The following is a 22,806-nucleotide window of genomic DNA, read 5'->3' on the forward strand; positions in this document are numbered from 1 at the left end:
GAAAGTTTTCACGTTCGCTATGCCATTTGGCGCAGTCGCGTGCTCTTACTCCAGATTGAAATACTCTCGCGCGGCTTTTTCGCAGCCGACACGAAATTATTAAAACGAGAGCCGAGGCGCGAGACACTGCACACGAACGCCTTTTTTGGCGAAAAATTCCGTCGCGGGACAGTTATCGCGCGCGGTAACGTCCAATTTACGTGGAGTGGTTTTCGATCGATTCCTTCGATGTTAACACGCTGCATGTAGTTGCAGTAATCGCCATTTAACGTGGCCGAAAATTTACAAAACGTGACAAGAATTTATTGACTACGATCGTAAAAGGTCGTAGTTTTTTAATTACGATTTTCTTATTTACATCTACTTTGAATTGAAAAAAGATTCGGTAGGATTCAAAGGAGTTTAATTCTTTACGTTTTTATTTATATTTTTAAGAGAAATAAACTAGTGTATTGAATAAATTCTATACGATGACACTTATGATAATTAATAATGAATTAAAACTTAATAATGAATAATAAATTAAGTAGTAATAAATAGTAATATTGAAATTATACGTAGAAATTATAAAAAATTAATTTCTTTCTCAGATAGGACGCACCGCAGCTGTTTTTAATGTCAGTTGTTGCGTTAACAATATATTATAATCTATTTATATCTACTTGTATTATAATCTTCCCGCAAAAAATTTGTTTAAATAATGTTTTCGTATAAAACAAATTTCTGCAACGTTTTGTAATGTTCTTTAAATTTTCATCACGGATTAAAGAAACGTGTTGCAACGAGAATTGGCAGATTAATAAATTCAAGTTGGAAATTTACTTGAAACCGAACTATTAGCTAAAAAAATAATATAGTTTAAGGACAGCTCAGCTGTTCAGCGAACGTCAAATGACGTGTGGGATTGCGGCAATGTGGATGAAATGGCTTTGGGGAAGTCTTAGTTCTCCTTAACACTTTATCTACCGGAAGTCTATTAATAGAATTTATAGTTACAGTACTATATGAAACAATTTTTTTTAACATGGTACTCCTAAACGAAGTTATTAGATAATGACAGTGGTTACCGACTTGTTGGTATACGATTGAAATATTAGGTCTACCAAAAAGTTCTATCTGCCTAGAGAATGAATATAATAAATTTTTAGTATATTTAACACGTACATCGCTGCGTCACCCATATTTGGGCGATAGATATGCTTCTGTGAGGGTCCCGTCACCTAAATATGGGTGACGATCTTCTTGTTCAATTTCAATGGAATTTTTCTTATTTTATTTATGTCAGGATTTTTTTGTAGAATACGCGAAATTAAGAAGTAATTAAAAAGAATGAATATCTGAACTTAACGTGACTACTTATATGTATAACACACAATGAAAATACTAATATTACGGACAAGAAAAAACCACGTGTTGCGCGTATGACTACTGGCTCAAGAAGAAGGAAGAATCGCATTTGGGGAACAAAAGACTCGCTACAACTCATCAACGCACGCGCATTCTAATTATGCAACGGCATGGGCCAGTGCTGCCCAAAAATAACTAGATGGAGCTGATTACACTGGAAATTAACCTATTTCTAACAATTTATTTTATTTATGAAAATCCTATTTGCAGCACAGAAATTTAATCGAATAAGCACCAGCATATATAAAATATACAAAATAAGAATATAAAAAGCTGACAGACTATTATACATATTATACCTTAATTTATATTTAATATATAAAGTATAACCTTATCTTACGCGTCCTATCAGATTTGAGCCCTGTAAGAAACTCGACTTATTTACACTAAGCGACAAACGTGTTAATAGCATTTATTATACTAATTGATTTCGCCGTTAATTATGACCTCTAGCCAGCGTGACGGCAATTTGTAAATAACATTTCTGATAAATATATGTCTCAAATGAATATATACATACTTATTGAAACTTCAAATGACATTATCCGACAGAACATTCCGGTAGAATTAATATTAAAATTCGCCATTTGGGGTAAAATAACCAAAAAACTACTAAACAATGTATTAATACTAAGTCACTAAACAATGTATTATTACTAAGTCATTAAACAATGTATTAATCTAATACAGTCCAACATTTTTATACGAGTTCGAAATAATCGAACTGATCTTTAAATAAACTGATGACGAATTTACAATTTTAAAAAATGATGAATTTAATCTATTATCGCTAAACTACGGATCTTTATGCAAAATAAAAAGTTTCTAGGACGATTACAACGAACAGAAATTATATAAAAATAAATTGTTTCTTTTAATAATTTTGATATGCTGAAAATACTGAATTCATTTTCTCTTTACAATTTTATATCTGAGTAATTCTTGCCATCAATACATAAAATCGCATTTTCAAAAATGCTCTCCTAAATAAATAAAAAATAAAACACGGCATTGCGACCAGAGATTAAACGAAATAAAAATCAATATATGACTTGAAAGTTGAGAAAAAGTACGCTATAGCGAATTGGGAAGATCTCGATTAAAAACTCTAGATATGCGAAAATAACAAAATCATCGGCGGTAGCGGAATCGCCACGAATAACGCGGTCATGCTGACATAATTTCACAATTTCCCTAATATTCTCATCTGAATCAAAATAACCACTCATTCGATAATCTTCTATGCTTTATCTTCCATGCCTAATTCTGATCAGAACACAGAACCAACACACAAATAAACTCGTGAATTTTTGTTATAGAAAGCGGCCATTTAGTTTCCATCGACCTGATATCAAAGCGTCTAACATCGTAGCCTTCGGTCTTCAATATGTCCCTCGTAAGATACCATTATTATTTTGCTTCTAAATATAGTTTTAAGGCTGACACTCAAACGTGCCGCACAATCTAAAGCCCGGCCGAAGAAAATGCTTTTACGTAACACAACAGGCACACACGTTCACATGGTCAGAAATGATCGTCGGCAGAAGAAAGCTATTGACCTTGGATACGCCTAACTTTTGCTTCCCATAACAGGAGTGTCTATCGCTGTGAAGCAACTTTCGTAATTCTCGAAGCTATTTGCCTTTCTCTTTCGTTCCTGTGTCTTTACTTTTTCATTAACTCGGTGTAGGTCCCCGCGTTCGCTGCCTGCGCGAACCGCGGGCATCCTCCGCTGCGAAGAGAACAGGCACACCGATCGGCAAAAGGTGTCGAAACGCGAAGAGGCATCTCGTAGTTGCTTCGGAACTTCGTAAATGACAATCTCTGGATACGTAATCCCTCTAACACTCGGACGGCGCAAACCGTGGCAAAGTGGCGATGAAATTGCGTAAAAATCAAACAACCTTTGATAGAGATCGGATAAAGCGACGACTTGTTTTGCGTTCAGGCAGAAATCTTACGGAATAAGAGTAAAATAGAGAGAACGTAGCGTAAACATATTTTAACCCTTTGCGGTCGAGTAACGACTCTAAGGCGCCACTGAAAATTATCATGCCACACTTCAAAATAATTTTTACCAAGATTAGTCACAGTCAAAAGATTAAGAGTCTTGCACGAGCCGGAAAATTCAATTCCATAATGTGGAGAATGCACTGGATTATGTAAAATGAAAACACTATAAGTTTGGGAATATATTTTGGATTTGAGTTAAAATGGCTCCGGCCGCAAATGGTTAACCCTTTGCACACGAGCAGTGACTTCGAGACACCGCTAGAATTGTTCTATCATATCCGAAGATAATTTTTATAAGAATAAACTTTAGATTTAAAAAATTGTTATGTAGTAACATTGTTGGTATGAGTAACAAGAATCAATTTCGTACGCATAAAAGTGCACTTTGATACATAGAACGGAAATACTATGAGCCAGAAAAATGATTTCAAACTTATAGTTAAAATGACTTCGAGTGCAAAGAATTGGTATTGGAAAGAAGCAAGTTTTTCATAGACAATTATTTCAACGACGCGATGTCATCGACACGGCATCCGACAAACATTTCGCCGACATGTTTAAATCTCCGTCGATCAATTCACCGATACACCGAATTTCATCGACAATTTTTACTTGTTACTGTTATATCGAGAAAACATCAATGCAGTAGATATCGTGAACGTTGTGTTTATAATTTTATATTATTCGTATTATTAATATTAAATGTATCCATAATATATTGTAAATTTTATTAACTTCATGAACACTTACACGCAGTAGGGAACAACGGCGTGGATATAGACATTGTTGAAAAAATTTAGTGTCGGTGAAATTGCGTTGGTGAAATGAAATAATTGTCGGTGATTTCAACGGGTCCCTTCTGGACCTTTTATTTTTAACATTAGTTCTTGATAATTTTCATTAGAAAATCGTTTCTCCTTCGAACAACAACGTTCAGCTGCAATTTAGCACTAAACATACCATCGTCGATCAAATACGATAATAGAACCGGTTACAGTGAGGTGATGAATTGCTATGCCATTGATTTATTTTCAGGCACGATTCACTTTATATCCATCGAATAAGATCTATTCAATTGTTTTTATTACAAACTAAACAAAAGAATGAAAGAAAAAAGGGAATGAAAAACAAAATAAAAGGATAGAAAATTGAGTACGTCTTATTCGATGAATATAAAGTATTCATTTATTCCGATTAGTTTGAAATGAACAAATTTTCTATAGAAAATTATTGACTTCTTTGTTGGAGAGCATATATTGCAACAAGAGTAATACAATAAACTCTGAACGTTTACGCGACAAGGCAAAACCAGTCACTTTTCCTGCCCGGCACGATTATCCGTTGAAAACAGAAAACGTCGATCCCGGGTAAATAAATCAGATGAATATTGGAAGAAAGTGGCACTTCGCTAATAGTCGGTTAAGAGGCTGGAATCCGCGTCCTCCTCGTGACTTTTACTCAAGGTCTTCCTTTCCAATTCGATCGAATCACTCATCGAAGGTTACGCCGATGAGTATCTCGTTCTTGTGTCACAGCGCGGGATAATGGTGGCAGTGATTCGCGATACGTTTCATAAACCGATCGTTTTCCAGCGGCGTGGCAGCCGTTTCACGGTCCGATTGATTCCGATAATAATTCGCCGGCGATCGAGGGATCCCGTTCGGGTGTAGGCTTTTGCATCCTTTAGGTCGCGATAAATCTTCCCGCGAACCGCGCCGGCAGCGACAACTCCGGCGAAAAAGGGGAGCGAAAGTTTCGCTCGCGATCATGAGTACCGATCGTGAAACTCATTGTGCCTGGAACACGTTTGACATTGCGGAACGCGTCGATGCTTACGGCATTGGTTTCATAATATTAATTATACTTCTGCCGGTTGGGAGTACAGCGTGAAATCAAACTTTCTCTCCCGTCGGTTCCCTTGGAGACACGAAGGAAACGAGCGCGATCGGGGGCCGCCGGCTGGTTCGATTCTCGATCGGCGGCGCGCACACGGTGTATCGGATGTCAAATTTATTAAAACGGTAAAGCCGGGATCGCCTGGAATGTTCTGGCTTGTTTATCGTTGCGTCACCGGCACTTATAGAGCAACACGTGTACACGGCGATTTGTTATAAATAAATCATATTGTGTTCCCGTGCACAATTTGTTGCCGACGCCTCCGGCGGCCGCCGCGTAATTTATTCCACGACGGTCGCGTTTATCCGCGTTATTTTCTAATCGCGAATTAAATTGCACCACCGTGCCGGTTACATGACTCACGTGACGATCTTCGACGTTTTACTCCTACAAGCGGAAGTTTCGCGACGGATCGCTGCGATCCGCCAGGGTTTTCCCTACCGACGAAGATCGTTAACGAGGCGAGATCGCTTTTTATTAGATTGTTACAAACGACGCACGATTCTGTCAGGCTGCTTCGCCGCACGCGAAACGTCCCCATTGCATAAAGCTTTCCTTGCTAATTGACTAATCCTCCTATGGTTGTTCACTTAATTGCTACATTCTTGTATGCGGACCGAATTCGAGGTAAAACGTGTGGCAACCTGTAATCGCATTCGAACGGATGGCCAGCGTTAACATTTATTTATAAATGTCGCAAGTGATATGAAAAATTGTAGGAAGGTCGTATCGACTCGACTACGGAAGGTTAATGAAAAATAACGTCCGATGACATTTACCGTGTATGAAAATTAACGTCGTGATTAATAAGCATTAATAGTGTCGGTATAGTCTATCTCGGAAAGTAACGAGTACGTTGTACTAATTTCATTGTGCATTAATGTATAATTGGCATAATTATTTTGTACAGTTAAGCACGACGGAATCAATCGTTGATGCCTAATCAGATTTTATTGGAAAACTTAATAGATGCCTCGCAAAAATACGCTCTAAGACGCGGATGTTTTTAACGAAAGGATAAATTCACTTGTTTCTTAACTGATTTGATTTAATTTAATGGCATTCTACTCACCGACCGCTCCATAATGTTGAGATTATCAATGCATTGCATTACTCACCGACGAGTCTGGTTATCAGCAACACCATTGATTTCTTTTCCCAGAAAGATAAAAATGAATCGTTTAATTATCCGTGTAGCGAATTTAAATCGGACTGCAACGTTAATAAATAGACTGCGGTTTTGATGCATTTATGAGATAAATGAATAGGTCGAATACAAAATTGTAAAGAAATTACGAAAGTTTAAGGATACATTATAATCAACTTATTTCAATTATTGAAAGAGAATAGACATTTTTATCTAACTCGCGTTTCTTACAATTAACACTTCACCGACCGGTTATTCGATCGTAAACATTGTTATATTCTTATAGAAAATATTTATTTGATTTATTTCATTTATTTGATTTATCACGAAATTTAAAAAATTATATAATACTATATGAGCTTGCAGTAGTACAATCCAGGTTTTTAGATAAAGATGCCAGCAAATCAAAAAACAGTAACAGACAACAATTTGGTTAGTAATGCCGATTCATAGGCTACCAGTTGGTAAAGTGTTAACTGAGATGATTAAATTTTCGTTTCGGGTACAGATAAAACAGTTAAGAAAGGAGAGCTCTGTACTTTTCTTGTCGCTGCAAGTAATAGCAAAGTTAACGAAAAATACATCAGTCGTCGTTCGGTAAACTAATCCATTTAACGTAGAAAAATTTTAAACAAGTTATTGCGTTGCTGAAAGCGTTCGAATAGATTTTGGCCGGAGAAGTAGTATTCAGAATTTTCCCAAACCGGGAGACAGATTATTCCGGATCGTCTGAAAAATATGTTCACAACAGTGAGCTCCGCGAGCGAGCAATTTTACGGCTTAATTACGCGCGGACGAGCTATCATTAGCCAGAATTCAAGTCCTTAGCAGAAAGCCAAGCGAATGTCAGAGAAACGTGAGAAACATAATCTTGCGACACGTCACGCCTTCCGCCGTTTCCAACCAGGGGCGGGGCACGGAAGGATGAAATTAGTGTAACGAAGCTGTCTTTGCATGACGCGAACCGACAAGACCGCATTTACTGGGTTAAGGACGTCACACATGCTCGTTCATTTCGCCGTTGCGTCAGAATTTCCACGGAAATCTGGTCTTATTTTTCCCCGCTATCTCCGAGCCGATAAGAAAGCAGGCCTAACGGCGCGTACAGCCATGATTCACGTGTCACGAATACATTATCAGACCATTCTTTCCGATCTGAAACACTATCAGCCCCATTGTTCGTCGCTTAGGTAGCCTAGATTGAATTCGTGCCGGAGACTTTCGTTCGTTTTTCTAAGAGATTCTTTTCATTTTTTGCAGACGATGTATACTGACGGTCTCCTAACACTTCATTATGGGAAGCATCCAGCGACCTTGGCCGCGGAGGTCGGAGCCTGGTACACCGGGGACCGTCACGTGGACGTGACGTTAGCTTGCGACGACGGGTCCGTCGTCAAGGCCCACCGAGTCGTTTTGGCAGCAGCTAGTCCTCTCTTGGCTGGTCTCCTCCGCAACCCCGCCTTGGACCACGTGGTCCATTTGTCCGGAGTACGGAAAACACAGCTGACTCATCTGCTGGAATTCCTCTACAATGGAGAAGCTCTCATTCCGGTATGATCCCGCGATACGACCGAGCAATTCAATAGAGCTAGGATTCAATGTAGTATACTATAGGATCCTTTGCGCAAGGGCCGAGAATAATATCGGTATCGCATTATCTTGTCTTGAAAAACCAAGAGACGTTACGGGGTCGAGGATTTAAAAATATTTTCAATAAAAGATCAAGACTCTCTTAAAGCAAGAATATAAACAACTCTAGATAACGTAGTTGATATTTTCTGAATATCTTAGTCTTGTTTTCTTTAGAATTTTCATTGTGATTAACATCGTTAAATACACTACTATGCTTTCCTGAATGAAGTTGAAATAATTTGAACTTTCCTAAAATTATTTACTTTAAGAGTGTAGTCTTCTTTTATGATGCATGCGTTATGCATGAAGATAGTCTTAATCTCAATTACAGTAATCAATCTTCTGTCACACGGAGTAGACATTTCACGAGTATATTGTGTACAAATTAAAATATTCCAGAGAATTATTAGTTATCTGCTGATAATGTAGTTTACGGTTACATTGTTAGATACAGGAACGCTTAGTTGAGTCGTTTACTTAGTTCTAATTTGAAATGTTTACGAAGTCGTTACTATATGCAATACATGTACAAACATGGTTAGGTTATTAATTTCGTTAAATAATATAGGACAAATGGCGATCATTAATGGCAGTTAAGTGATTGCGGATTTTGTTAATAGATGGTCTTAGCACGTTCTTTTGTTTTAACAACGTGTTCAGAGCAATTAAGTTATATTGTTTCCTTACTGTCTGGACTTTCATCTTCAAGTTAGTAAGAAAATTGCATCGATTAGTTATTTAGTTTCGTTTTCATTACAGTTTGAAGATGGAAGGGCAAGGCGCGCGTTTCATACATATTTTATTACATTATTTCCAAAAAAGCAAGCATCGCAAGCATGATTTTGATATTATATATAGTATATTAAAATGAAGCCTTGAAAGAAAAAGGCAGTGTCAAAATTGATTTGCCCAATTGAATAAACTTATATTTTTAAGCAAAAGAATTGAATTTTCTTCCTTATTTTGAATCCGCAACTACTTAGTTGCCAACCCAATATACATAAATCGTCTCGCCGTCATGGTTACTTTCTTATGGGGAAATAACACATCCTTCTTTTTCAGTCGACGGAACTGACACCATTGAGAGAGCTGTTCGAGCTTCTCCAAATCAAGTCGGAGTTGTTCGAGCCGAACCAGCCCCAAACCTCCAGCAACTTGGACCCCGAGAGGATACCCACCCCTCAGCCCTCGGAGGGCCAGGAAAGCTCGAGCTACGAGTCGCAGTACGACGGCAGGTAGGTAGAGCACGGCTCGGTGCGAACGATTCGTGAAATGTCACAATGATCGGCGAAGCAGATACCGCAATTTCTCAGGGAGGAAACTATTAAGATTAATTCCTACTTCTGGCTGATCTTTGCACCAACCGGCAGAAAGCGGCGCTTACGCAACTGATCGATTCGCCTAATGTCATTCCTTCGCGCCTTTAACCCCTACTTCCAACGTTTCTGTTCCGAGTTCCCAGCGATCGTCGCACAGTGATCCCAAATCCAGAAAGCCTAGCTAAACCATAAAGACGATTGGACTTGATTGAAAATTTATAATTTACCATTTTCATTATAACTGATTACGAATCGGGATGTAATTAATATAAATTTATAATTTACAACGAAATGGAGGATCCAATATAATATATGGGTATTGGATACTCAAATCATTTAAACAAATATCCGATATGTATATGTTTAATTCGTGAAAGTTTCAACTAAAAGTTTCAAGAAGAATTTTGACAAAGTGTTTTTCTTTCTCCAAATAAAGCACAGCAATTGATTTTTGTATACCATAGGCCCACAGTAACACACTCCAGAACCTTTTTCTCCCAAATTCAGATAAAATTCGAGTAAAAGAGACAGTAAAATTTTCTTTTAATTTCTTAAGCAATCTCACTGAAATTGTTAAAGTTGTTTTGAGTAACAAAAATGTCTAAAGTTCGCAAATAGGTGACAATAACTGATTCCTGTACCCTACGTATGATCCCAATCTGACATTTCAGACAATCCAACAACCCCGCGGACTGCTGCTCGGTGCTCATCAAAACTGAGGGTTGCGAGGAGGAACCGGAAGTAGACGTGGAGGGCATCGAGGGCGAGGCGCTGCTCACGGAGAACAGGGAGAGCAGTATAGAACCGCCCCGAAGGAGGGATAGCTCCGATCCTGTGAACCTCAGTCTAAATTCCGGGACCTCCACTACCAGCGAAAGTTCGCACGACATTCTACCTAGGTACGAATGGGAGTCCGGAGACCAAGAGTCCAAGGATATCTTGATATTTGTCAGATCGGTATCTGGCTTTCGAGTGTACGAGACTGATAATTTGTTCCCCGACAGGCCAGAAAAACAGTTATTGGAGAGGCGAGAATCTCTAGAGGAGGTGGAAGAGAAGAGGAGACAACTAACGGCGCGACTCGCGTTAGGCTTAGAACCAGGAAAGCGGAAACCAGAAGAAATACCTATCCCACCTGCGGAGGCGTACGTCGTTACTCCCCATCGGAAACGAAGGCCAGGCTTTCACAATGCGCCTGCACAGAATCCGGCTTTCGTACCGTTCAATCCTGGATTCGAGACGCCGAGGCGGTTACAAGCGCCGCATCCTCTCAGCGTCTCAGCACCACCGTACCTGGTACTAATCTTTGACGACGCCTAACTAGCTTCGCGGCGAGGATCGTTCCATCGCGTGGTTATTTCCAGGGACTGAGCATGACTGTCTGACAAATTTTTCTGGAGAAATTAATAACAGAAACCGTATTTAGTACTTGAAGTTGTTGATCGCGAAAAAAATTCTTTGGAAGACCATGCGATTAAAAGATTTCAATTTTTTTATTCTAGATAATAGTTTAAATTAAGGGACAACCGTTTTTCGTTGACTATTTCGATTCGTTGATATCATTAATCGATGGAATACGTGCATTTAGCTTTTACAATTAATACAGACGATTGTCATAACAAAGTTCGATGAAAATATTTTATTGCAGTTTAGCAATTCAAGAGAGGTTATATTTTGATCACTTGGAGGCTACAATTAAAGGAAGTTTTTTTCATTGTATAAAAGATTCGTTATGATAATATCCGAAAAGTATTAATAATACTTATTAATGCAACTGATTTCTTGTAATTTGGAAATTTGCAAATATAATAATGATATAGTAAGTTCTCTTCGAGTGTTCTTCAGCTTGTGAACAAAAATGGACAATTTGGGAAGTTCAGATACGATTATTCGAAGCTCCGCGACTCGTTTTTATAGTCTCTGATTGACAATAACTATAAAAACTAATAATCGTATCTCTTCTGCCCAAATTGTCCATTTCTGTGTACAAATTAAGACACTATTAGAGGGAATTTATTGCACATCGATACTGATTACAGAGATTGAAAAATATATTTTGGTCGCATATAACTATTATCTACAACAAAAAACATTTAAATCGAAATAATAAGTGTTATGTAACGCCTTTTTTCGTATTGATTATGACAGTTATGGTTCCTGGTTATTCCGAACGTATTTCCTTTTTTAATAATATCTTTCCCAAATTGATATAATCCTTGAAAATATTAAAGAGACAACAGAAATCTATCTTGATATTAAAATATAATAATTATAATATACTAAAATTGGTATATTATAATAGTATAATATAATATAAACACGAGAATTTATTTGTCTAAAGAGTGAAAAATATTAAAGGTATCTTATACCAAATATTTAAACATTAGAAAGTTGATTGATAAATTGAAGACGCTACTTATAGTATGGTCTTCAACCTTTGAAATCTTTATAGCAACAAGTTGGAAGTGTATGTATTTTAAGCAGTACTGAATTATAAAAAAAGTTTTATTTGCTCCATACTGTGTCGCAAACTATGTTTATTTTTACAAATTTATAATATTTTTAGAAATCGCTTGACAAAAATATTCTTATAGAATCAAATACGTTATAAACTATGCATTCTGCACTAAAATAGGAAGACTTCGTGCAAGATTGTGCGAGCAATCGATGGCGCATGATTAAAATTCCTTTTGAATACCCTATGGACATACTTCTATTTCCACTATTATATTATTCAATGATCACAGGAGGGTCAAACAATAATCTGACTGTTAAGGTTATGTTACTAAGAGGTTACTTACGTGTAAGATTACTGTCAGAAGTCTATATCTCCATCAGATAGTCACTATCAGTATTAGTTTTAACATGCTGTAAGTTTCATCTTGATTGCATCAGTCAATCGTATACTATGGCATAAAAAATGCGCCCAAATTCATAATTCTTCCTGTTATATGATTTTGGTTGTCGAAAGGTTATTCTAAATAACAAATTAATGAAAAACTATCATGTACGAACAAAGTACTTCAAATAGTCACAAGTTTATCTTCCAAATTGAAGATAAACTTTAAACTTGGACAGTAGTAGTACTACCATTCGACTCTTGCACTATAATAACGATTCAGGCACGTGACGATTATTTTGTATGCAATTTAATGAATATGACTGCCAGTCATTTACTCTAAATCGAAAGAAAATTTGAATTTTCTGTCAACAACATCTGCGAATGGAAGAAAATAAAGACTTCATGATCAGCGATCATGAGGAACAGCGTAACTATGACTTCTTTTGGGAAATGCTCGGTAGATACGAATGAGTGAAGTACGCGAGGTGCGAATGTGTATGTAAAAGAGAGGAAAAAAGAGAACGTTTGAATTTGAAAGGGCGACGAGTGATAGCAATCGTTCAGTGGAAACTAAAGAGACTATGTGTAATAGAGATTCGGAGATGCAAAATTCAGCAGCAAGTTTGGTGTAATTTACCAGTATCGATTACTCAAATAAGAAAACCCCTACAAGTGGGGGTTCAGCCGGGATAAGATCGAATTAAGGAATCTTCGAGTGAATTGTTTGAGCCGAATAACGTTTCACATGGATTTAATATTTAATATTGATATAAGTTAAAGTGAACACTTTCGGCACGTGTTAACATCGATGATCAAATCCTGAGAGTGCGATGTTCACCAACGGCTGGCATGAAGGAGAAATTATTCTAGAAAGAATTAAGCTCGGATAAGAAACACGAGTGATTACGACCAAGAAAAGTCACCACAACAAGATTTAAATTTGTTAGAAGCCTTAAGAGAACAAGGAACGGAAGCTGCTCAACATTTAAGGAAGATAGCTTTGATACTAGAAAGGGTTAAGCTTTCCATTCGCGGAAGCGAAATATGTTTTAGTGGCGTTGGATCGGACGGTGATAGAACCTCTGACGCGTCAATGTCAACGAAAAATTGGATGATTTTTTAATAAAGGGCGTGCGCGAGGTAAAAGAAGTAAACGTTTCCCATGTTGCAAGCGAATGTAAATGTAAATTAATTGAAAGTGATTCCTGTGACGGTCGAGAGGATATCCGATGACAGACGAAAGGAAATGTAATTAAGATCCAACGAGACAATCGATGCAGGTGCATTCGATGGCGGAGAAATGCGTGGCGGTATAAAGATGACGAACTGATTGCCATAAAAGGAATACACCAGGATGGGACCTGGATTGAAATTTCATCGAAACTATCTCGGCCCGAATCAATGGAGTTCTGCGTAACAATCGCTACATTGTGCAGTTTCTTTTTTCTTGTTCTACAATCTTGATATTATTCTTGGATGATACGAGTAGCATTTATTAATAATTAGGTATAACAATAAAGATAGAACGTGCAAGAAGAAATTATCATAGCAAGACAACAGAATATTTTAGAAACTGTAGGATATCCTAGATACAAATGGAGAAATAATTGAAATATGTGCAATATTTAACACATGTACGTTATATTGTTTCTATGGTGATCAAGAAACATTGTTTCAGTTGAGAGATAGTTATGTTATTGAAACATAAATACAGTAAACCACTATTATCCAAATGAAGAATACTATCAGAATCTTACGTAAACAGTGCAATCTAGAGCCTTTAATATACAACACGATATACTGCATAAATCATTAAAGATTCCATGTTTAATTTTGGTGATCAAAACTCCACTGTACATAATTTATATGAATTTGCTATTTCTTATGATACTTATGGATATAATTTACGGAACATAGTACGTATTGATTGGCCTTCCTAATGGAATCATCTAGTCACCGAGTTTAACTTCATTACATATTTCATCTCTGCAAGGCAGACCTGATAACTGACATATTTACTTTCCCGGTATCGTCATAAATAAATTGAAAGCTTACTTAATCACTGACTCTCTTAATAAAATCATCTTGTCGTCAAATTTAATTTCATTGCGTATTTCATCTCTGCAACGTAAACTTGGTAACTGATTTCTTGACTGGCCCTCCTAGAATATAATTCTTTTTGACAAAGCCCAATACAATTGTTTACTTAATTCCCACAATAAAACTGTTTTAACAATTTGCTTCAAGCACTTATCAGCATTGTAACGAAATTGTTTTTCTAACTTTTGCAGCAGGACAGATCAGTGACGCCTCCAGGAGCATCGCACCGGCCACCGAGCGCGGACCCAGCGTCGGCGGCGGGCCTTGAACCACCGTGGGGCTCGTGGGCCTTGCCACCGGCGAGGGCCCCACCGCCGCCACCGTCGGACGACCCGCCGAAGTCGACCCCTGTTCGCGAGTACCGGTGCACTTATTGTGGCAAACAGTTCGGAATGTCCTGGAACTTGAAAACCCACCTGCGAGTGCATACGGGCGAGAAACCGTTCGCGTGTAGACTTTGCGTGGCCATGTTCAAGCAGAAGGCCCACCTGCTGAAGCACCTCTGCTCGGTGCACAGGGGGGTGATCGCGGCCCCCGACAACACGTTCACCTGTTGCTTCTGCTCGTTGAGCTTCGACAGCCTGCAGGAGCTGATCAGGCATCTGTCGGGGCCGCACAACAATCTGCTGCTCAGCAAGAACCTGCACGACTAGCGACAAGGCTAAGGCCCCACCGGTGTCCGGGGAGCTCGAACGCGTCTCGACCGAGCTCTCGAACCCTCGAACCCTCGAACCCGCGTACCCACGCCAGGTCGTCGATTCCAGCGGTCTCTCGAATCGCTGTCTAGACCACCAAGCACGAGTGCCTTCGAAAATTCAATAATCGCGACAAGCTAGCTAGCCTGGTCCCAGTATTCGCTCCTCGACTCAGCATTTCTCTTTTGTTGCTTTTAACGTGAAATCGTTGGTCTGGATATTGATCTCGAGATGCGAAGGCATTTACGCGTCCGCCTGGGAACCGCGAACCCTCCAAACGTTTTCGAGAAAAGTAAGCAAAAGCTATTGTTCCGGCGGTGGACGCGGTCGAGTTACATGTTCCGTAAATGTTTGGAGAGCGCGTCGCGTCGCGTCGCGTGTCGCCGGCTCTGTTGTTTCTTCGCGAAGAAAACGGTGACCGCGTGTAAGGGTGAGAGCGGTAGCGAGAGGAAAATGCGCCGAATTAGAATGCTTCTGGCTGTGCCACTCGACGAATACTGTATTTGTATAGCGAAATGTCTGCGTTTTTATTCGGAGGAGACAGCAACACGGATACCGGAAGGGCCTTCGACGGTAGCGTTAGACCTCGATTCTTCGTCGACGCCACACCATTTATTGTAATAAGCGATGACCAGTAACTCTGACCAAATAACATATTTCCGACGGTCGACGACAGGCGGAAGTGTGTCGGGTATGTTGACGGTCTCCAAGGGGAAACGTTGCGAATGGCGAGACGGAAACGAGAGCAACCTTTAGCACGGCGACGACGACGACGAACAGTGAGAAAATTCATAATCCTAGTACTCGTCGCATCTCGCTCGTCTTCGACACGATTCCCAACGTTTCCCGGCCGCGATCACGCGACACTGAAAAAGAGGACGTCTCGTTTACCTCAGCGCGTGCGCGCGCGCGCACAAACCCACACGCACGAACACGCACGTATACAGACATGCATACATAACACGCATACATAACACGCATACACAATAAACAGACACAAAATCTCACATGTAAATAACGTTAATGTTAATAGTAGGAAACAAAGCGGACGGATAACGATTTTATTTATTTTACACTTTGCAAAGGGACCAACCGATTTTCCACCGACTTCTGTCTTAGCTAGATATTAGGTGACCTGCCCCGTCAATCGCCTCGAATCGAATGTCAAAATTCCTGTCCAAAGGACGAACCCATCGGTAATCGGCGTTGCTCCGATCCAATCGAAGAGGAACATTTACACCGGCGAGTCGCGAACCCCGGGAGAAACGCGACGACGTTTCCGTTTCGTCGGACAAAAACATTGCTGATGTTCTTCCACGGAAAATCCTCGTCTTCCATTTGCATCGATCAGTCGATCCTTCTCTCCATTCCCCAGCAACCCCGCATTTTGTCCTGTACACTCTGTTCGTTCGGGAAATAAACAACAAAATAAAGCACACGCAGAGAAAAAAAAAAGAAGAAGAAACCGAAATGAAGTTGAAGCAAAGCAAGAAACATGTTTGGTATCTCAGCGACTCGAGTGCCTTGTCAAATGGGTCCAAATTGGTCGATTGGGCAGTGATTTCATGTGTTCATAGGCTTAAGATACGTACACGTGTAAGATGACGAATACGAGCTCGCTTAGGAATTGAAGGAAACGTTAATCGATCCCACGTAGAATGTTTTTGAATATCACTCGAATTAATCCAAGTTTCGTTAGGGTCTAGATAGAGAACATTTTTAAGTAGTAGCTTCTTGTTTCTGTAATAATTCCTCTCTTTACGTTTTATTATATTATTATTTTTTTTTTCTCTCGTTGGCGCAGGACGTCATTATCTCTTTTTTAGGTAGGTATTATTACCTAAGGTGCCTTGAAGAAGGGCCTCAACCTCTTTTTAACACCTTCAACCACGAACGGAAACCATTCGACGTTTACGGCAATGTCACCGTGTTATATATTTTATATGAATACATTCCACCATCGGGCAAGCGACAATCGCCGATAAGCGATTCGTTTCAAGTGGTTCGACGAAATTGTTATGTTCACCGATTGTTGAGAAATACACGGATTCATTTTTCCAAGCAGTTCTCCCCTTACTTTCTGACGGCAATCCGCGCGGGGGGACCGTTCTCTCGTGTCCCGGATGCGCAAAAGGATGGTAAAAAGAGGTTAGAGGGGTGGTGTGCGCTCTCATTAAGCCAGACAAAACACGGCCAGCACAAAACAGTGAACGCAATGTGATACTAAATGATAATAAAGATAAAGTAATTATTATTTAGCGTGCGACGCCTCGGCGAATGGCACGAGCGCAATCCGCGGCTCCGTCAGGAAAAGACTCCGGGCTCCTCTCCGGTGTAAGACCGACCCTTTTCCCTGCGAGCCGCCCGAATAACTTTTAGTGACCAACGTTTCGTCGTTTCTCTCTTTATCAGTCCCCGTTCTCCCCAAAATCCCGATCCAAACCCCCTCGTCCCCCTCTTCTCGAGTCGTAAGTGCACTAGGGTTACGTACACAGATTATTTTACCGTTCATTAGTTACGTTTATCGCGTATGCATACACGCGCGCTCGCGGCCAGATGTCGGAGAAGGACGCAATCGTCTTCTCGAATGATTTTCAAAGCGCCACGGGTCTTCGAGGACCCACGGCCCGGTCGCTGTCCTCCTTGACTCGATTGAGATGCAGCGACGGTACGGAGAGAGAGAGAGAGAGAATCAGATTCTCGGCAAGCACGCACGCGGTACAGTCATTTCTTTTTCGCGAACCGAACGGCTCGCGGGCTGGTTGCGCTTCCGTATAACAATGCAAAATGCTAGGGGACAAGTCCGACGATTCTTCTCTGTCGTGGAGCTCGTATCGAGTGAGACGAGACTTGGTTCCAATGCGAACCGCCGCGAGCATGGCGCTCGATCACCCGCGAGCCGTTTCACACTCGAGGATTTTCAAATTTTAGCAATTTCATGTTCTTTTTAGGTAGAAATGCCACTCGCTTTTCGTTGTCGTCAAGTGTTACCCATCCCACCCCCCTTTTGGCTCTGCAAACGTTGTCGTTGAAACGCGTTCCGTCCTTCGGACATTTGGCCAGAGTTTCGTAGATTTTAAGCATCTTCCGAGCGGATATCGTTTCCGCGTGCTTTCTTAGTGTTCATAGGTTTACAAAAAATAAATTAATTCAAACAACACGTGCGTAACGATGACGAATCAACCGCCCGTAACCATCCGGCTTCTGGCCGTAATCCTTTCCCTTTACTTGCTGAACAAGTGTCCCTCTCGTTAAATAATTAATTAACACGGGTCGTGGCGATCGTTTATGCTGAAAATGATGGGACAGGATAATTCCCGATTTGCGGATCCTGCTGATCCTTTCGGTTTTTAATACGGAATCTATTTACAAACTTTTAATGCGCTCAGAAACATTTTTAGAAAATTGCAATCTTTCTTTTCTATTCTATTTACATGTTAAACATTTTTCAAAGCTTTCAAAATTAATAAGGATTTAATTGAGTTAAATAGATGCATACAAAAGACGACGTAGGTCATTTGATTTTATAGTATTCCTAATGTACATTGTTTCTTATTATAATTAGTTGTCTGTGGATTTTTATGCAAAATAAAAATAGCCTTCACCCACTGTTAGATGGAAAATGTACGTAGACGTGTATGTCTTTCTTCAATTATTAGGTTTGAAATAATGCATTAGTATTCTCAAATTATTATTGAGTCATTAAATTTATGAATTTTTACCTGCACCGTTATTTATTAAACTTGACCGAATTAAACTTTATTTAAAAATGGTATGGATATTCTGTAATTTCAAGATAATTATTCAAGGATAAAATAATTTCTAAAGGAAGCAGCAATGTATGTCTTAAAATAAGCAAAGTTATCGATTTTAAATCTAGTAAGGCGGTAAGTAAAATGTTTTATAAGTCTAATACATGATCTGAGTCATATAGAGTGGAAAGCAAAATCGATCAGCATTTTTAAAATGGTATAACTTTTCTTATAATTGGTCTAAATGACTTAAATTTTTCTGTAAATGTTGAAATCGGTTGACGCATAGTCAAGCTATAGCCACTGAAACACGTAAAAGTGACCTGTTTTTTTTTTTAAATCACAGTTTTTCAGGACCTTTAATTGTTTACAGCTCATGTCAAGGTCTATCGTTTTGGGTGAACTTTTCAGTATGGACTTTAGTTACCGAGAAGTACCAAATGAATTTTTTAAATTTTCATTATAGACTTAGATAAAAAAAGTGACGAGACGACAGTTTCTTACATCTTTTTAATTCCAAGTACTGTTAATATTAAAAAAAAAGTATTTCAGTCATTTGAGAGTAAATTGGTCCCTCTAATATTTACGAAAGAATCCAAGTCGTTTAGACTACTTCTACCGCTTCAAAAGTATCGACTCAATTCTGCTCCCCGCCGTAGTCCCAAAACGCTGTTGAAAGACGATAAATGACATTTACAGGACAACCGCATGACCAATCGAAAAACGAACCGCTAAGCATTCGTGGCACATCGTTTGTCGTCATCTATCGTTTTCTTGTAATCAACGCGACGTACACAGTCGGCAGAAGTTGCTACTCGAAACTAACGGTCCGACGTCTTCGTGGATTTCATTGAAAAAGAAAAATGCGACTGGGGAACCCGTTACCGGTGGTCTGGGCTTCAGACCGGCGGAGTATGCTAAGCGTTTCGACAACAGTGACAATTGTATAATTGCGGCGCGAAAGGTAATAGTCGGTTCTTGTTTTACTTCGCGTAGAAGTCGGATGCATTTGCCCTCTGCCTGCTTCATTTGTGAACATAAATACTCGGTTGTTAAAGGTCGAGGTCGCTGGAACCGGCTTCATGAATGGCTACAGGAAGAAGAATAACGCCATCAAAGGTGTAAGTTTCACAATCGTGCATTCCAAGATGGCGGCGGTGAGATGCACTCTAATCCCACCCGACGCGTCGCATCGTAAACAAACCGAAAATGGGCTTTCGAAACAACGACCGCCGGCGAGACAGGAATGAGGGGAGACTGGATCTGGTTCCCCGTTTCGATGGTACCAGATAGTTCGAGAACAGTGGAAACTATGGACGTTTTCTATTACGTATCAGGGGATTGATCGAATAACTGTAGTAATGATAAACGTTCTAAATTTTGGACCGCTTGACTAAAAAAATTAAGATAATCTTCCATACGGTACAAATTTTACATAAACTTGCACCTTTTTGACGAATTTAATACTGGATAATTAGGCTTTATACGAAATATAAATCTTCTTCGTAAATTGCAGCAGACAATAACCAGATACAAAATTTCCTTTTTTAAAACAATTTTAAAAAGTTGACGATAATATAGAGATGTTCCAATACTCTCTTCATCAGTTTACTGTTTTATATTTTACTCATTTTTTGGTATGATTTTCATTGTGTGCTGCAGTTATAAAGTTTCTACTATTTTAATAATTGTTAAAAGAGAAATTATAAAGAAGTTATCCCGTTTACAATAGGATTTTTCTTTATATAATATAAAGAACTTTACTATTATATAAAGTATAAATATATAATATAAATATATAAAGTATCATATCGTACATGGATACAATAAAGTATAATATAGTATATAGAATACAATAAAGTATGACATAGCATATAAAATACAATAAAGTATAATATAAATATATAAATTATAAATATAAAACATAAATATATACTATAATATAACAAAGTCCATCTTGTTGAACAATTAACATTATTTATGGGATGATTGAATAAGATTCAGGAACAAAATACGTGTAAAAGAACTCTTTACTGAATGGTGTAATAGAAATGAAATTCTTTTGTAATTAGACAAGGTATGAAATTTTATAAAAGTAAAAACTTATCTTTTAAGATAATATTCTAACGTGTAATATTATCTAAACACCAATATACTTATAATTATCCTAACTATTATTTTAATACTTTTAATTCGAATCAATTGTATTATTTGATATACTAAATGAGATTGTTTTACTGAAAATAATTAAGAATTATTTATTCGAAGGATTGATAGAACTTCTTTCTTCGTTAACTACTAAACATCTCTAACGTTTACTATTTTTATTACTTATCTAAAATATAGTTTGAATGTAAAATGTCCTAATCTATCTATCAGCGACGAAAATCAATTATTGTTAATACGAAAGTCATATATGTTCCGACATCCACTTACAGTAAGCATATAAAATCTGCTTTGCTTACTGCTTATTTTTTAAAATCAATATTTTTTTACTCTAAGCTGCTCGGTCAAAAATTATTTCCTGCACATCGTTATCGGATGCGTCGCTAGCAACAAAAAGTTGACAATTCATCGAGATAAATATTGTTAAAAACAGCGAGCTAGTTTCATTAAATAGTAACAATACTGTTTCTCATAACTAGACTACGAATCTTGATAGAAATTTTCATTTTCATTAATCACGTTTAAAAACTCCTTACGATAAACATACAATTATAAATAGACTACGAATTTTCATGCATCTATGACATATGCAGAGGTTTCATAGACAAGAAAACGTATAAATTACCAAGGTGTAATAGCATTACTATTTTCTGTTTATAATGAGTAAATCGTGGATTTTATGCATTCATTTTGAAATTAACTAGGTTAAATACCAAACAATGAAAAAAGAGGAATTGAAAGGTTTTCTTACATACCGTTTAATTAATTAAAATTGTTAAAGGAAGTACATTTTAATTTAACTTCTGTTCTTTATAATTCATTAATGCATAAAGATCCACAATAATAATATGCACTACTTCAGTTGACGAAGAAAATTATACTATAATTCCAATTTTTCTAAAATAACGTTTGAAAACGTGACTTAAAGCAAGGGACACAAGTAAAACATTAAAACAAGAATAATTTTTCTCAATTTGTTTATAATATAAAACCTTGCAAATTATATCATCACATTCCATAAATATTCTTTGACATTTAAAAAAAAAGTTTGAGGAAGACGATTACTAAAACAATAGCCTAGCATTTCCTCCTTCAATCTAGAACAAAAAATTTGTTCGTAAGGAGAACGTCGTATGAACCGAAATTCTATTTAAAACTTTAATCAATTTCCAAAGCCGCATATTTTGTATATTCTGCATTTTTTAAAATAGGAGTTAGGTTCATGCGATGCGTACTTTTATTATAAATATACTTTATTTTATTTTTTGTTCTAGATCGAAAGAAGAAAAAAAAGCTAAACTGCGCACCGATCATCATAAAGAACAAGATTTATTGTTTCAATAAACGTCGATAAAACGTAACGAAAAAGAGAATATATGTTGTTTGAAATGTCAAGAATGTATATAAAAAGTAACGAAAAGTTTTATGAACGTTTAACTTTATAAAAAAATTGCCGAAAACGCACATTGACTGCCGAGCACGGAGTAACTCGTGGTTCATCGGCGCGTTTATTAAAAGTATTATTCATCGCTAACAAAAGAGCGCCATAAAAAGGCTTTATTTATCATTTTCTACTTATTGTTATTTATTTTCCTTTAAATATTGTCGACGAGGCCAGATTTCTTCAAAACAAGCTTGGCTAATCAACGTGTGAATGGTTTACTCTAAGCTCCCCATTAACATAAAGATGTACAGTCTAATAATAGCGCAATGGACACGTGGCAATATGCATAGCTTCTACTGTTTTATCCCGTAAAGACCAGCCACCTACCCTTTACTCGAATAAATATTAGAATACAAACGATTTACAAGAACAAATAACAGCGACCATAACCAC

The 22,806-nt window shown here is 38.1% G+C and overlaps 1 protein-coding gene across 2 annotated transcripts in view; it reads left to right on the forward strand.

Moving 5' to 3' along the window:
- Window positions 1–17,112, forward strand: part of Ken (zinc finger and BTB domain-containing ken and barbie protein) — an 87,528-nt gene extending 70,416 nt beyond the window's left edge. Inside the window, exons 2-7 of one of the 2 annotated variants that reach the window (XM_078177410.1) lie at window positions 2,727–2,803; window positions 7,724–8,014; window positions 9,158–9,330; window positions 10,086–10,313; window positions 10,419–10,710; window positions 14,548–17,112. In XM_078177410.1, the coding sequence (XP_078033536.1) occupies window positions 2,795–2,803; window positions 7,724–8,014; window positions 9,158–9,330; window positions 10,086–10,313; window positions 10,419–10,710; window positions 14,548–15,009 (1,455 nt within the window). In that variant the 5' untranslated portion in view covers window positions 2,727–2,794 and the 3' untranslated portion in view covers window positions 15,010–17,112. The remainder of the gene's footprint in view (window positions 1–2,726; window positions 2,804–7,723; window positions 8,015–9,157; window positions 9,331–10,085; window positions 10,314–10,418; window positions 10,711–14,547) is intronic. The other variant, XM_078177411.1, reaches the window with a different exon arrangement.
- Window positions 17,113–22,806: the final 5,694 nt, after the last annotated feature.

Source organism: Augochlora pura, chromosome 3, assembly GCF_028453695.1.
Source record: "Augochlora pura isolate Apur16 chromosome 3, APUR_v2.2.1, whole genome shotgun sequence".
Taxonomy (NCBI): Eukaryota; Metazoa; Arthropoda; class Insecta; order Hymenoptera; family Halictidae; genus Augochlora; species Augochlora pura.